Here is a 17,882-nt window from a genome sequence, read left to right as displayed (position 1 = left end):
TATAGTTTTAAAAAATCCACTTTCATGTCCTTACACATTGTTCATCTAAGTACAAATCATCATTAAAAAAAGGTAATGGCACAACAACAGAATATCCCCCCCCCCGTGTGCTCTAATCTTTCAAACAGTGGATAAGATCCTCTTTTCACAGTAACTTTACACTGATGTAACTCCAGTGACAAAGCAACTTCTGAATTACGCTTTGATGAAGGGAGTGAAATCAGGCATGGCTATTGTAACGAGTAACGCAGGTACCTGGATAAGGCATTTTTCTTGGAAGATGACTCTCTTCTCAAAAGCTTGACTTCAGAGTGTTTTTGATGTAGTTAATTTCCTGTTCTGTCATGCTGACTTCCACGTTTGTGCACCATCAGAGACGCTTCCAGAAGTTCCTGCTAAGCAGGGTGTAGAGCAATGGATTAATGCTGCTGCTGGTGTAGCTGAGGCAGATGGAGACCCAAGTAGCTCATGCAGAAGGTGAGCATCAGCTGAGAAACCTGAATGCTCACGAGCTGTATCAAGTGGAGTGGGGCAGCACTTACCACAAAGAGACCTTAAAGAAAGAGGAAAAATTATTTTTGCTTAATAAATTTAAAAATGCACTGAAATGGAAATGAAAGCATAAAAGTTATTATAGTAAAGCCAAGTGTATATCTGTAAAACAAAATGCAGAAATAACAAAGTATGATTACACAAAGACAATCCCATAAATGTAAATAAATATAGATGATGATTTTTATAAAGTGCTCACTGATTTGGGATTCTTGACTGGAAATATGTGGGGCCTGGTTTTAGATTCTACCAAGTACCCAGAGCTGCAAGTACATTCCAGGACAAAAGTACACGTTCAGCACTTGTAGGAATACTGTTGACTTAATAACACTTCCTTGAATTAACAAGACTTTTATCAATGATATTAGTATTACTGTTTTAATTTTGGGCAGATGATCACTTCTGAAAATCTCCAGCACAGAGTAGGGCGAGAAAAGGTCTCCACCAATCTTTTATTTTGAGGCAAGATGTTTTTGAAAACCTCCACTGATGGGGATTACATAACTTCTTTTAGATAGTGTATGTCAATGCTTTGCAAACTTTGCAGTTAGAATATAACCAAAACATATCTTCATGTGTTTTCATGTTGACTCCTCTATCTGCTGTCTTCCTTTTTATAACAGCAACAATAATAATATAGCTACTTCTTTCATGCCTCACTCATAATTATGATTGCAAGTCAGATTTGTTTTTTGTTTTGAATTTATAGTAATAAATCCTTCCAAAAGATCAATTATTAGTCTGACATAGCACTCTAGAAGACACCTGATCATCCAAAAAACCTATTTTCTCACCATGTGCTACATATGATACCTCTACTTTTGATGTTTTTATGACATGGTCACACATTTTGCTCAAATTCCATTTGAGATCCACAGTAACTCCCAAATTCTATTCTGCATAATTACTCCCTATCTACTTTTTCCTTTTTTGTGTGTGTGTTTGTGCACTACTTTTTAACTTTCATGTTTTGTATGTTAGCAAATCATTTCATTATTGCTGGCCTTTTCTGTGGTTTGTCAAGACAACTACAAATTATATCTGTTAGCTTTTCCACCTCTTAGCTGTTAAGTGTAAACTTTTTCTAGCATTTGTATAACTATAAAAATACTTGCAAGCCATTATCCAGGAAGGAATCATGTTAGTCCCCTGATATTTTGCTAGTGTGGTGATAAACCAATGACGACCACCTTCTGGGTATAGTTTTTTCAAACATTTTTGCATCATTAGTAATCTGTCTTCCACCATACTCCCTAGTTTGTCTGCTGATATATTAAATTAAATCTAAGTTGATATTTTTTCTTCAACTGGAAGAACATCCATCAAAGAAGGAAATTAGATCGTTTTGTTATACTTTGTTTCTGACACATATACACAGAGCTTTTTCCTAGCACCTTACAGATTAACAATTAACAATTTATTCAACTTTATGGATGCTCAATTTAGATTCATTGCTTATATCTAGCTATCAGAATCTCATTTTACTCCTCTTCATACTTTTCTTTGTTAAAACCTCTGTTGTGGAATTAAACAAATCTCTTACACTTGGTCATGCTACCTGAGAGAGAATGAACTAGACTGAATTCCTGAAGTCCTTTTACAGCAATTTTTCTCTGATTCCTTTCAGGCCATTGGGATGTCCTCTGTCCCTGAATCTTCAGCAGCGAATTTCAGCAAGCTTTACTGATGTTAAAATATTTAACTTCTGTACTGTAACACCTTTTTTGTCTTTTCTCTGTCACAACTCATTACATTAAAAATATGATTGCAATTTAATCTTCAATGGACCAAAAAAAGGCTCAAATACACATTTTTAGGCTATGTCTAGATAAGCAAGTAGTGCAGCCTAGTAGTGGAAGACCTGCACAGTGAAGTATAAAGGGACGAGGACCTGACATTATATTCATGTTTAAGGGTTTAACTTTGGATTATCTATAATTGGGTCCTGAGGATCGAAGACTGAGTACACAGTAGTGGTTGGAGTTTATCCACTGAATTCCTGGAACACTTCTTCTGATTTGAATTCATCTGAAAGAATCCAGCTCATACTCTGTGAGACTCCCGAATTATGTGAGCGAAAGCACAGCAAGTAGGGATGATTGGGAGCGTTGTTCCAAAAGGGCATTCTCCTTTCCCAAATAACATGCAAATGTGGAAACACCCAATATCAACTGCAATTTTCTCTCTGTCAGGAAAGAACTTTTAAAATTGTCTTTTATGTCCCTTGCTAGTTGTCACTCTATAAACTATTTCAAATTCAACAATTATGCAAGAATCTACTTGATGGTGTGATACTGGCAGGTCATGTATGCAGTTTGAGGAGTGTTTTTCGTGGTTTTTTATCTTCCAGATATGAGTCTGCCAGATCAGGAAGGACCATGAGATCTCATTAGTGAAGAGAAGTTACCACACTGAAGCAAGAGAGAATACAGAGAAGCTGAGATCCTTCACTGTTTCATTAGTTATACTAGAGCTGCCTTGCTGAATTTGATTGTGCCAATGCCACCTCTGTATTACCAATACAGTCTAAAATGCAATGATTTGAGTGACACAAAGCTCAGTTTCAGTCTTTAATTCCATCCTTTCCACCCATCCATCAGGGATGTCAAAGACAAAATGGGTGGAATCCTCAGCATCATCTAAATAAATATCCAATCCTCCAAGCTTTAACATTTTATTAGAATACATCATCAGGTAAGGTTAGATCAAAAGCACAACTCTCCAAACTGTCTTTGAACTTCATTATTTTTGAGCACACCCGTGCAGGGAGCATCAGAATACGTGATGATACACACAGACATAAACTGACTTGAATTGTCTTTGATTTTGTTCTCGGGTTGGTTAGGCAAAATGGCTGGACGAGAGTGAGGTATCTGTAAAAACAGATAACATAGCAATATAATAGAAAAACAACAGAACAGCTGGGCTAGTATTTTTGACCATAAAATAAAAATTCTAAAAATAGCCATGGCAAGAGAAGGAAACTGTACTTTTTAAAAGCTGTATAGTACTATATATTGGAACGTCATTTATTCAATTAACTCAGTTAACATTCAGCAACTCTTGAGCTGATTATGCCTTTGGTCATAATGTTCTTTAATTACTATGATGAGCGGTTTTAATAAATTTTACTAGATTAGCATATAACAAATAGAATTTAAACGTTCAAAGATAAAAGAAATAAGCAGAGAATCTGAGATGAAGTTAGTTCTGAATTAGGACTGGAGATACTGCAATATGTGCAAGACTGTCATTTTCAGAAAAAGTTATAGAACTTTCTGATATATTTCAGCTCTAGGATTGCTGAAGTCTGTTATAATTACAACAGCAGAATTTTAATATTTAGTCTCCATTTAACTAAAGTAAAACTGAAAGAGTGAGGAGAAAGAGTTACTATCTCAGAGTTATATCTCTTCAGTTAGGAGCAACTTATGCTACAAAAATGTCCATCTGTTCCCTGACCTTCACATTTTGTAAAATGTTATGGTGAACTTTAATCCATCAGATCAGAGTGGATTAAAGTCAGCAATCTTTGAGCTGAAAGGAAGCTATTAAATGCAAAAAATCATATGTCATAAAAAAAGAAGGTGAAGAGGCTTCCCCCCCCTCCTTGGGAGTGTGTATGGTAGGTAGAAAGTCCGCCTGTACTTGGCACTCCTTTTCAACTTCCAGATGAGATCTGACCACCTACAAACACAACTGCTGATTCACAGATACCCAATTTGTTTGGGAAGAATTGTCTTGCAGTGGTTTAGAATATATACAGCAAAGATAAAGAAACCTAATAATGAATTTCTTCCTTTTTGTTTCTATCTTTCACAAACCCGGGATGTGGATGCTGGGACCAGACAAAGGTCTGGTCAAAAGGGCCATAGTGCAAATAGTGCGCAATGGAGACAGAAAGTTTCCCTTGCACCCTGGGTCTGGTTCTGCCTTGTGGATGTTAAACTCATTATGGTTTGTAAAGCAGTATAAAAAGAGCTGCTGCACTGGCTTGTAATGGCTTTGAGGGAATACAAACACATACTGTTTTGAAAGTAAAGGATAACTTCCACTTCAAACAGAGAGTGGAGCTTAAAGGCAGACATATCATACAATCATAGAACCAGTAAGGTTGGAAGGGACCTCTGGAGATCACCTAGTCCAACCTCCCTGCTCAAGCAGGGTCACCTACAGCATAGTAGACAAGGTTGCATCCAGGCAGGCCTTGAATATCTCCAGAGAAGGAGACTCCACAACCTCTCTGGGCAACCTGTGCCAGTGCTCCGTCACTCTCACAGGGAAGAAATTCCCCCTCACGGTCAGGCAGAACTTCCTGTGCTTCAATTTCTGCCCATTGCCTCTTGTCCTGTCACACGGGACAACTGAAAAGAGTTTGTCCCCGTCTCCTTGACACCCTCCCTTCAGGTACTTGTACACATTGATCAGATCCCCCCTCAGTCTTCTCTTCCCCAGGCTGAACAGGCCCAGCTCTCACAGCCGTTCCTTATGGGGCAGGTGCTCCAGCCCTCTGATCATCTTCGCAGCCCTATGCTGGACTCTCTCCAGTAACTCTGTGTCTCTCTTGTACTACTGGGGAGCCCAGAACTGGATGCAATACTCGAGGTGAGGCCTCCCCAGGGCTGAGTAGAGGGGCAGGATCACCTCCCTCCACCTGCTGGCAACACTCTTCCTAATGCACCCCAGGAGACCATTGGCCTTTCTGGCCACAAGGGCACATTGCTGCCTCATGGTCAACTTCTCATCCACCAGCACTCTCTGGTCCCTCTCTGCAGAGCTGCTCTCCAGAAGGTCAGCCCCCAGCTTGTACTGGTGCCTGGGGTTATTTTTCCCTAGGTGCAGGACTCTGCACTTGCCCTTGTTGAACCTCATGAGGTTCCTCTCCGCCCAACTCTCCAGCCTGTCCAGGCCTCTCTGAATGGCAGCACAGTCCTCTGGTATATCAGCCACTCCTCCCAGCTTGGTATCATCAGCCAACTTGCTGAGGAGGCACTCTGTCCCCTCATCCAGGTCATTGATGAAAAAGTTGAACAGGATGGGACCCAGTACTGAGCCCTGGGGGATGCCACTAGCCACAGGCCTCCAACTGGACTCCATGCCACTGACGACAACCCTCTGTCAGCCACTTCTCAATCCACATCACTGTCCACTCGTCTAATCCACACTTCCAGAGCTTCTCTAGGAGGATGTTATGGGAGACAGTGTCAAAAGCTTTGCTGAAGTCAAGGTACACAATGTCCACTGCTCTCCCTTTGTCTACCCAGCCAGTCATTCCATCATAGAAGGCTATCAGATTAGTTAAGCAGGATTTCCCCTTAGGGAATCTATGCTGGCTACTCCTGATCACCTTCTTTTCCTCCATAAGTCTGGAGATGACATCCAGAATGAACTGTTCCACCACTTTTCCAGGGATGGATGTGAGGCTGACCAGCCTATAGTTGCCTGGGTCCTCCTTCTTGCCCTTCTTGAAGACTGCAGTGACACTGCTTTCTTCCAGTCCTCAGGCACCTCTTCAGTTCTCCAGGACCTTTCAAAGATGATGGAGAGCGGCTTGGCAACAACATCTGCCAGCTCCCTCAGTACCTGTGGGTGCATCCCATCCAGGTCCATGGATTTGTGGATGTCTAGCCTGCCCAGAAGATCACTAATCCTATCCTCCTCAACCAAAGGAAAGTCTTCCCTTCTCCAGACTTTCTCCCTCACGTCCAGGCTGCAGGATTCCTGGCGGCTGCCCTTAGCAGTGAAGACTGAAGCAAAGAAGGCATTCAGTAATTCTACCTTCTCTGTATCCCTTGTCACCAGGGCTCCTGCCCCATTCAGTAGCAGGCCCACATTTTCCCTAGTCCTCCTCTTGCTGCTGCTGTATTTGAAGGAACCCTTCCTGTTGTCCTTGACATCCCTTGCCAGACTCAATTCCATCTGGGCCTTAGCCTTCCTTGCCACATCTCTACATACTCTGACTGCATTCCTATAATTCTCCCAAGTAGCCTGTCCCCTCTTCCACATTCTGTGTACTTTCTTGTGTCTGAATTTGGCCAAGAGCTCCTTGCTCACCCATGCAGGTCTCCTGCTCCCTTTGGTGGACTTTACTCATAGGGATGCACTGCTCTTGAGCTTGGAGGAAGTGATGTTTGAATACTAGCCATCTCTCCTGGACCACCCTTCCTTCTAGGGCCTTAACCCATGAGACTCCACCAATTAGGTCTCTGAAGAGCCCAAAGTCTGCTCTCCTGAAGTCCAGGGTTGTAACCCTGCTTGTTGCCTCAGTTCTTTCCTGCAGGATTCTGAACTCCACCATCTCACGGTCACTGCAGCCAAGGCTGCCCCCAACCTTCACACCTCTAACCAGTCCCTCTCTGTAGGTAAGGACAAGATCCAGCAGGACACCCTTCCTTGTAGTCTCCTCCACCATTTGCAACAAGAAGTTATCATCAATGTGTTGCAGGAGCCTCCTGGACTGTTTGTGCCTTGCTGTGTAGTCCTTCCAGCAGATATCAGGGTGGTTGAAGTCCCCCATGAGAACCAGGGCCTGTGATCGTGAGGCTACCTCCAGCTGTCTATGGAAGGCCTCATTGACTTCCTCTTCCTGGTCAGGTGGCCTGTAGTAGGCACCCACAACAGTGTCCCCTGTGTTAGCCTGCCCTTTGATCTTCACCCATAAGCTCTCAACTGACTCCTCTTCCTCCCTGCCTAGGCAGAGCTTGATGCATTCCAGTTGCTCTCTCACATAAAGAGCAACTCCACCACCTCACCTCCCTGGCCTGTCTTTCCTAAAAAGCACATATCCACCCATGGCAGCATTCCAGTCATGTGAGCTAACCCACCATGTCTCTGTGATTGCAATGAGATCATGGCCCTGCGATCGCACACAGATCTCCAGTTCCTCCTGTTTGTTCCCCATGCTGCGTGCATTGGTGTACAGGCATTTCAAAGAGGCAGTCATGCTTGCAGGTTTCCCAGGAAGCGCATACGGGCATGTCCTCATGCCCATATGAGGACATGAGGACATACGTCCTATGTATGCCCTCATCTAACAAAGTAATCATCAGTAATAAAAGTCTTTCATTGGGAGAAGTCTGAAGAATGTTTACTTGAAACAGTAATGGGAAAGTCTGACACTGACAGCTGGAGAAAGAGGAGGTGTTTCATCTTGTTCAACTTACCCATCAGTGACCTGGAGGAAGGGACAGAGTGCATCCTCAGCAAGTTTGCTGATGACACCAAGCTGGGAGGAGCTGATCCACCAGACGACTGTGCTGCCGTTCAAAGAGACCAGGACAGGCTGGAGAGCTGCATGGAGAGGAACCTCATGAGGCTCAATAAGGGGAAGTGCAGAGTCCTGCACCTAGGGCAGAATAACTCCATGCACCAATGTAGGCTGGAGGTTGACCTTCTGGAGAGCAGCTCTGCAGAGAGGGACCAGAGAGTGCTGGTGGACAACAAGTTGACTCTGAGCCAGCAATGTGCCCTTGTGGCCAGGAAGGCCAATGGTCTCCTGGGGTGCATTAGGAAGAGAGTTGTCAGCAGGTTGAGGGAGATGATCTTGCCCATCTATTCGGCCCTGGGGAGGCCTCACCTCGAGTACTGCATCCAGTTCTGGGCTCCCCAGTGCAAGAGAGATGTGGAGTTACTGGAGAGAGTCCAGCATAGGGCTGCGAGGATGATTAGGGGACTGAAGCATCTGCCCTATGAGGAACGGCTGTGAGAGCTGGGCCTGTTTAGCCTGGGGAAGAGAAGACAGAGGAGATCTCATCAATGTCTACCAATATCTTAAGGGAGGGTGTCAAGAAGACAGGACCAGACTAGTTTCAGTTGTCCCATGTGATAGGACAAGTGGCAATGGGCACAAACTGAAACACAGGTAGTTCCATCTGAATACAAGGAAAAACATTTTTACTGTGAGAATGACAGAGCACTGGTACAGCTTACCCAGAGGGTTTGTGGAGTCTCCTTCTCTGGAGATGTTCAAAAGCTATCTGGATGCAGTCCTGTCCAACGTGTTCTAGGTGACCCTGCTTGAGCAGGATGGTTGGACTAGATGATCTCCAGAGGCCCTTTCCAATCTCAACTACTCTGTGATTCTGTGACTGTGTGATGGAGCTAGCAGAGCTCTAGGCAAGTCTAGGTTAACAATATGCCTGCTCATCCAGGCTTGTAGTGCTTATTACCCATGCCTGCTCTCATACTTCTTTTGGCCTTTCTGCCAAACTTGGTATTATACTACTACTTGGAGGAATATCTATGAAGGTAACCAAGGTATATAGTATGATCATCAGTACCAATATGACACTTGTAAAGAAAAAAATATTCACACACAAATATATAGTATATATAATGTATATAGTGTATATATATATTGTATATACATATTTATAGGAGCATATGCTCATAGTTAATATTGAGGCTAGCTGCATGTCATCTTGACCAATTTCTAGTAAATCCATAAACATGTTGCATGTTTTTGTCAAGTTCTGTGTATTAAACAAGAGCAGAAATGTATCTTAGAGTCTAGGTTCTCCCTCCCATTTTTCTTCATGCTTTTGGATATTTTTAAATTATTGTATATCATATGTATATCATTATTTGATATCCTTATTGTCTAACATTATTACTATGCATTATATATTGTTGCAAGATATTGACACTGTAGTATTGTTGTTGTTAATTAGCATCAATTCCCACACTAACATTATGTTTTAATTTATTATCTGAATTGAGTTTAAACATTCTGCACTTAGGATTGCCCCAAGATGCAACAAAGTGCATTACCATGCAAATGGTAGACTGCTCAAGAGATGGAGCAGATGGCTTTTACCTTTTCCTCTGGCTGCAATAGTTGTGGCTGCATAAGAAGTGAAGCAAAGAGTGAAAGCAAAATGAATGTGAAGAATGAGTAAATAGTTCACGGCATATCAAGTGGTTCTGGTTTTAAGTATCCGAAAACACACGGCTTTCTGAGAGGTATGACCCCTCCCTCCCAGTGATACCTCCTGCATAAATATTTCTTAGAGCAGCACTATAACAATGGGCAAATCAGGAACAAATTTTCTCATGCCCATCAGTGTCATCTGCTGCAAGCACTTGGACCACCTGCCTGTTTCTTGTCAGCAGTCACAGAGCTGCTTGTTCCCGATTTATGTCCCCAGGTTCCATCTATTTGCCTGAAATCTTAAGAGGGTAGGATAAATAAATGTTTATGCAGCACCCTATGTAACCCTCAGACTCCAAGACACTTTGCTCAGAAAACTTCTCCCCCAGACACATACACTTTGCAAGCAGGATATTCACAAAAAGCAATTATTTATTGGCTATCTCACACAATAGGTAGCTCAGACTAGCAAGCTACTAGTTCATTCACGTGTGGAAGGCCAGCTGAAAGTCATCGAGTTGGTAACATTTAAATTAAACTTCAGTGCACAGGGATATTTCCCATGCAAGGGTCAGCAGGAATTTTAATTATTCTCTTCCTGTAAGTTCCAGATAATATCAATTTAATCTGCATTTAAAAAAACATTCTTGTCTAACTGCCAGACCTGCAAACTGAACTGGGGAGCTGAAATTCCAAGATACTTTCTTTATCATGTATCACTATGACTAAAGCATCTGCTACTATGAAGTAATTAACTTTCTAGTTAATTAGAAGAAGAATCTAGCTTCTTTCATTTCTAAAAAGAATTGACTCTCTAATGCTAACAAAATCAAAATTCACGCATGGGAAAATGTGTTCAGTAAATAGAGAAGACACAACCCTGAAGGAGAGCTCTCCAGCGGAATCATATCTGTTTAGTGGAAAGTGAGAATTTGACATGGTTGTTATTCAAAATGTAGTTACACTTAAAATATACATTTACCTACAGAGTTCGAGGTTGTGGCTATCTTTTTTGGTGGTGGTAATTGCTACATTAATTTTTTAATGCTCTATTTACAAATTCTTTTTTCTGTGTGTTCTGTTCCTGTTCATGCCCATAAATTTGAATGCTTGCACTTTTCTCAAGCAAATATGGTTTAAATTATCTTCTTTTTTTTAAAGTCATTGTCTGTCTATTCCCACTGTCTCTCATATTTTTATTTAAGCTCTGCAAGGCTTTTCACCAGGGAAAATAGTCTTTGTTCCTTCTCAGCTTCATTTCATTCTATTATTTTAAAGAGCCTACAACTAATTTTTAGAAATTCAATGACTTTTTCTTCCTTTCTGTTCATTTGTATATTTAAAAAGCCATATTCCCATCATGTCTGCTTCAGACATACTATTTTGACATTTATTCTCTTTCTGCATTCAGATTGTGAACTACGAGATTCCTGAGTGCAATAAGTATTGGATCTCTGGTAGTTCCAGGGGAACTTTTCTGAAGGTAAGTGAATGACAGACACTTTGCCCTAGACAGGCCTTTTGAAATTCTTCCTTTACAGCCACAATATGCACGGGTGGACTTCACCTATTAATCCTTGACAAGGGTGACACAGCCTTAAACTATCATGTTTTTTTATGATGAATTTGCACGGCAGATAAGTCACCTTTTCAAGATATATGCTTATGGATGTAGAGTTTGTGGTAGCGTAAGCTAGTTGAAAACAAACCTTTTATTTTATACATATAAATATATATATATGTATATGTGTGTGTGCGTGTGTGTATGTATACACATACATATAAATCTCTTAATGAAATTAAGAAGCTAGAAGCACAGAGGATATCATGTATCATGGTCGGATTTTATGACCCAAAAAACTTCAGCAACTTTGGGAACTTTATGTTCTCAGAATATAGCAAAAATAGCTCAAGGTTTGCATTCCTGTCATGTAAGAATATCCTGCATCGGTATTAATGGCATTGTTTCTAGATGTAAGGTGCTGCTGAAAAAAGGCAATGAGTTCTAGGAGCTTCCTATAGACTGGCAAAAGTTAGATAGAGCTCTGTTATAAAAGTATCTGAGGTAGAAGGACAGCTTTCAAAGGAGAAAGAGACTATTTCAACTAATATTAAAAGAATTCTTTAAAATATTATAATTTCCAAAACAAATTCTTAGCTCATAAATAAGAAAACATTCTCTATTCCCAGTATTTCTTAAATTTAATATGGTAGCAAACCTTTTGCATGAGTTATTCTTCTTAGACAGCTGAAGAAAACACACTGCTAATCTAAATGACATTGTTATCAAGAGTAGGAAAGACAGCAATGTCTGGCTAGGAAGATTGCTGTTGATTTTAACGAGAGCCAGGGAAAAGGGCATGTATTTCAGTTTCTTTGAATATGCTTGTAGTTAAACTTGCTTAAACATTTTCTCATAAGAGAAAATGCTAAGCAAGAATACATGTAACCCATGTCTGTATGCATGATTAAAATTTCTTTAGTTAAGAGTGACTAAGGAAAACGTGAATAACTTGCTATGCTTGTCTCTGCTGGGCAGCGCTTTTCTTTAATGCAGTCATTTATTTTTACAATGTATCTTTGCTGTGACCTATATTAAATTCTATGCCTTATTATTGTGAACACAATGAGGATATTTCCACCTAAACCTGTTGAACAGTTAATCCTAGAGAGGGAAGGATGACTGTTTCTGCAGCACTAATTGCCTCATGATGATACTCTCCATTCCAAGATGTGTTAAACAAGACACATGTACCAAGAAAGCTGAACTTCACTCATTCTTCAGAGAATTTCATCCTTAGTTCTGTAGTAGAAAGAGAAAATAAATGATCATGGACTAATCATCTGAATAACAGTAGTTGAGCCTAGTATTTAAGTGTACAATACTATTTAATGATTACCTGAATTTCAAAAAGACATTCCCAACAAGAGGTTTTGTATATCAGGACTGAACACAGAAGAACTGAATGGTGTTGTTTTTCAGAATGAAATCTGTGATATGTTATCTTGATTATGATTTACATAATACAGAATGCAACCAAGCAAAACTTACCTTTTTCGAATCACCATATCTATGTGTTCTTAAAAAGCCTTTTTCTCTCATGTGGGGGTCCTGGCAGACAACAAGTTGTACACGGGCCAACAACCTCTTGGGGTGCATTAGGAAGAGCATTGCTAGCAGGTTGAGGGAGGTGATCCTTCCCTTCTGCTAAGCACGTGTGAGGCCACAACTAGAGTGCTGTGTCCAGATCTGGGCTCCCCAGTACAAGACAGACATGGACATACTGGAGCGAGTGCAGAGAAGGGCCACTAAGATGTTGAAGGCCACTAAGATGTTGAAGGGACTGGGGCATTTGTCATACAGCTGAAAGAGCTGCAACTGTCCAGCCTAGAGAAGAGAAGGCTCAGGGGGATCTGATCAATATGCATAAACACCTGATGCAGGGAGTGAAGAAGGTGGGGTCAGACTATTCTCAGTGGTGCCCAATATCAGGCCAAGAGGCAATGGGCATAAACTGAAACATAGGAAGTTCTGTCTGAACATGAGGAAAAACATCTTTATTATTGAGGGCAGTCGAAAACTGGACAAGTTTTCTCAGAGAGGCTGTGGAGTCTCCAAGCTTGGAGATACTCAGATGCAACTGGACACAGTCCTGGGCAATCTGCTATAATTTACCCTGGGTCCATCTTCGACCGTCTTCAGAGGTCCTTTCCAACTTCAGCGATTTGGTGATTCTTTGAAAATGTGGAATATTAGATAATGATGTTTGGTCCAGATTTTTCCCAAATCACTTCTAATTTTGTGTGTCCATTCTGAGATTCCTGGAGAATCAAGAAAGTTATAGTTCTCAGCTATAAGTCAGATCTAAGGACAAAGCCATTGGTGCAGATGTTTATAGCCCATTTATTCACCAACTCCAGTTTATGCAGCAAAACCATCTTCTATATCATGCACTAACTGCACTAGTCACTGAATTAAACAACGAACTAAATTAGACTCTGTCCTTATCTTCAAGATTCTTCATAGCTTGCATCTATCATCCTGTATTTCCTCAAGTAAAGACAATATCTTTTCCTTATTTTTTTTTCTCACTGACTCAACTATACAGCTCTTTCCTGAGTCTCTGCATTATTTGCCTAGTACAACTTCAAGCTGCCTGGATATAAAGATATTCTGCTCCAAACAATTTAATAAGTCCTGCTGAAGGTTCAACAGCTTCAGATGAGGCACTGAAGTGCAAAATTGCCTTGCTGTCATACTCATAACAAACTTCAAGAAACAATAAATCAAGGGTCAGATTATATTTGTATATTTTAAAATATACCTTCTTAATTTAAAGCAAATGTAGTAAACTTGGTCTTTATTTCTGTAAATATCAGCATCTAAAAACTACAACCTGAGATAAAGTATAAAATTTCTTTATATGATAGAAAATTGCTTTATCTTTTTGGGAATAAAATAAGATTTTAGTCTTTATAGGAACAGGAGCTACTGCTCTTAATCAAATTAACAGTAGCAGAGTTCTGCTGTTCAACATACACGGAAGGTACTGGATAATGGAGGTATGATTTACCTACCCAAACCAGTGGGCCCAGAAGACTGCCAGTAATAGGAAAAATTAATCAAAATAAAGAATAGAGGTAGAATTTGAAAAAATGACTTAAAAATAAGCAGGCTTCTATTGTCTACAGAGAAGAAGCTTACTTGCAACACATCCTTTGAGTACAAACAATGGGGTGATTTTTATATTTGTATAATGTACTTAATCCAAACATGGTCAAGACCTTGCATACTTCAAGTTTCACAGCAAAACTCTGAACAGCAAATAATATCTTGATAGTGGAGAACATTTGAAACTCAGGAAGTGAATGGTACATGATTGTAAACACAGCTATTTATATTGCTGAAGATAAAATAGGCTCAGTCTCCCAGTGAAAACAATTTCTCTTTACAAAAGTTCCTGAACTTATTCCTGAAGCGTTCCAAAAATCAGCAATTTTTTTTTAAGTGTTAAAGTGTTAAAGCTAGGAGATACTCTCTGAAGCTTCAAGTTTTTAATACATTTGTTCTGTGTCTACACTTCCTCTGACAAACTATTACCATACAAGTGGAAAGATGAACCAATAAGCAAAACATATTAGCTCAGCTAAGCTTCTCAACTATGAAAGAGAAACCTGTGTATTTAATAGTGCTGAGATAATGTCCTCTTATTGGCCCTGATGGCCCTAATCCCTTCTTGTACCTCACTGTCTATTAAGGAAGAAAATTCCTCCAAGTGTAACAAGACCTCTGATGGCTCAACCAGTCAGGGTAACATGCTTAATGCTATGATGATGACTTCTGCCTCTCTTACACCCCACCCGGTCCATTCTTCTACGGCACCAGGAGGCACCATCTGCAGTAAAATCAACAAAGCTCCATTACATAAAGAACCAAAATTATGGTGGAAATTCAAACCAGTAATTATTCATCACTTAAGATCACAGTAACCAGCTGTACGCAAATTCACCATGACAGTAATTTTTGTTTCAGAAAAAGTCTGAGAAAAGAGGAAGTTGACTCTTTGGTTGCTTAAGTATGGCAGAATGAGTATTTAGAACATGAAAGCAGGGCTTCATCTTGGAGACTGTATCAATCTGCCTAATGAAAATAAGTAAAGATTTGCACAGAACAGTTGTGGAACCTCTTAAAGAGGATCTTTAAGATTTCTCTTGTATAAATAAATAATCTACTGAAGTGTTTATTCCAGCTGCATAGTCCTTTTCTTCACTTCTTGTATTTAGATGTGTTCCTTACTAAATATCTTATCTATAAATGAGTAGTTCAGACACTTAAAACACTTAAATTTATAGTATAAATATATTCCTCCTCATAACTGAAGGGGATTATTATAGGGATGAGTGTGCACTAACTCTAATTTGCTTTTAGTAACAAATCATACTTTTAGTAGATGAAAAATCAATCAAGAAGAGTAGCTTTTTTATCTGTAATTTAGGCATTCTTCAGGAATAATTCCTGGTGACAGCATAATCAAATAAAAACAAAAAACCTTTTTATTCAATTCCATTCAATGAGAGACTGATTCCTACACGGAAGAAGCCAGCTGTGCGATTTAACTATTGCTTTGATTTAAATTTGATGTCATTTATAATTATTCTCAGTTATTCAGTGTCTTTAACATGATCAGATTTTGTTTGAAGGGCATGATCACATTTTGCCATTACAGGGTTCTCCAGTTCACTAGCTATTTTAGCATTAACTTGGAATGTTGTGAGACATAAGCTTATCTCATTTTAGTCAGGGAAAGGTCTCCTTTGAGCTCATTGCTTTTTGATCCTTTGCCTTGCTCTTTTCCCCATTACTTGTATTCTAGAAAAACTAGAAGCTATGGATTTAATTCTTGCTTCTGCCACTGATTCAGTGCATGACCTCAGGCGTGTTTGTTATGTCCTTTGCTGCTTAGTTAGTCCATCTGCAAAATGCAGACACTTGCACTTTTTTTTTTAACCTCAGTGAAGTAACAGAAGATCCAGAGAGGGAATATATTCTTTATATTGTATTCAAATTACATTTTATATTTGCTCAGGTATGATGCTATACAGTTGTAAGGGAAATGGGGAAAACAGAGCCATAACCATGGTGGGAACCTGTGTTTGTACACAGCTACTGTGAAAGCCAACTAGCACTGTTGTCAGTGGGAGCTTTTAAAGTGTGTTTATTGTTCAAGTAGTCAAAGCAAATAGCAGCTGAGAGGGCAGGATGGATCGAGTTAATTTGCTGACACAAATGTGAGTTCTCTCTCAGGCCAATTTACCTGTGTACCAGCCATATTTTTTCTTGCAAGAAATACAATTTTAGGAAGAAAAAGGCAAAAGAAAGTATGAGATTGCTCATAATCAGGGCTGAGTTAGACTAACAGTTGAGTGAGGGTAGTTGTATTAAAATGAAGAGCATAAGAGAGGGAAAGTAACTGAGAAGAGATCTGTCTACTTGGCACAAGCACTCAAGAAGCAACACAGACTGTAGTATATCTGTCTGTTTTGTAAAGCATAGCTACGCCAGGTCCTTCTACCTACATGCAATAAGCCCAACAATGCAAACATTATTGCTTACCATCATACATTTATATCCACTGCAGCTCAACATCCTAAGTATGAAGCACCACATACATTTAAACAGCTTCCCTAGCTTTTTGTATGAGTAGATACTGATACATCCCATTGCTTGGATATGGTACAGAGTCTCAGAATGAGTAAAGAACTGGTCATCAAGCAAAATGAGGAAGCAGAAACATTAACCTCTTGCTTGCTTAGGAGCTGCTCTGCCACTTTAACCATTTGGAGAGGTACCGATTCTTACCGTTTTCCCAGGCGACTAACCCTCTCCAGTGTTTACTGATGTATCTATGTTTCCTTGAAAGACAAGTAGTAATCCAAACGTGAGATATATATTTTTTTTTTTTGAAAGGAAGAAAGGAATAAAGGAGGAAAGGAAGAAAGGAAGAAAGAAAGGAAGGAAGGATGGAAGTGAGGAAGGGAGGAAGGGAAAAAGAACCCCCCAAACCTGTCATGGCTTTTCGGCACACATAGAGCCGAAAGTTTAGAAAATCCTAACAACCTTGAGCCTGGAGCTCCGCATGTCGCTGCAGCAGCCAGTGAGCCCTGGACAAGGCTGCTCGGGCTGAGAAGAGGGTGGTGGCGACGCCTCGCTCCGCCAGTGCCTTCCCCAGCAGCGACAACCGCTCACGAGCTCTTCGCCCGCCTCGCTCCGGAACACCGCGCCGTGCATGTCCCCACCTCTGCCGCTGGTCCCGGTCCTGGGACCACGGCCACCCCTCTTTTGTGCAACCCCCTCCCTGGCGGTGCTGGTCGGGGGTGAGGTGGGGGGGATCTGCAGAAGGTGGTAGCACGATGCGCCCAACATGCTATCTGTGGCTGTGCCCCTCTCTGAACACTCAAACTGACGCTAAATATCCCAAACCACCATAATAGTTGGAGGAAAAAACAAACCACAAACAAAAAACCCAAAAAAAACAAACCGCCCACAAGACCTGTGAAACCTTAGAGGCTGTAGGAAGATATGATACCCATTGGACTGTGTACAGTGAGTTTCACAGCTTTGATACAGTATCAACCCTCCCTGATATTTCAGCAAGTCCTTCAGAAGAAGTAAGAGGGAAGAACAGAGGGAAACAGGCACGTGCCTGCGTAAGGTCACGATAATTGTCAGAGAACCTTAGCAGAGATATTGAACTATCTTAAAACAGAGCTGACCAGACAGCTGCTGTTCAGGCGTTTTGGATCATAACATCTGTTGCTGGTTCTGATATGCAAAGGTAGTGACCTATTTTTTTTTCCAATTCCCCATCATATACGAGTGTGTGGATGCGTGTTTTACTTTAATCAGTAGAGCTCTTTCATTTTTGCAGTTAATTTTCATATTATATATGCAATAAAAGCA

General features: G+C 40.5%; 1 protein-coding gene across 1 annotated transcript; it reads right to left on the bottom strand.

Moving 5' to 3' along the window:
• Positions 1–292: 292 nt before the first annotated feature.
• MCHR2 (melanin concentrating hormone receptor 2) lies at positions 293–17,345 on the bottom strand. Its single transcript, XM_062573077.1, is given in 7 exon segments — positions 293–460; positions 462–553; positions 2,960–2,963; positions 3,239–3,425; positions 12,030–12,087; positions 12,090–12,189; positions 17,040–17,345. Coding segments are annotated over 7 exon segments (915 nt in total).
• Positions 17,346–17,882: the final 537 nt, after the last annotated feature.

Source organism: Rhea pennata, chromosome 3 (assembly GCF_028389875.1).
Source record: "Rhea pennata isolate bPtePen1 chromosome 3, bPtePen1.pri, whole genome shotgun sequence".
Lineage (NCBI taxonomy): Eukaryota > Metazoa > Chordata > Aves > Rheiformes > Rheidae > Rhea > Rhea pennata.
Note: the sequence above shows the minus strand (reverse complement) of the source record. Positions and strands in the feature narration are given on the sequence as shown.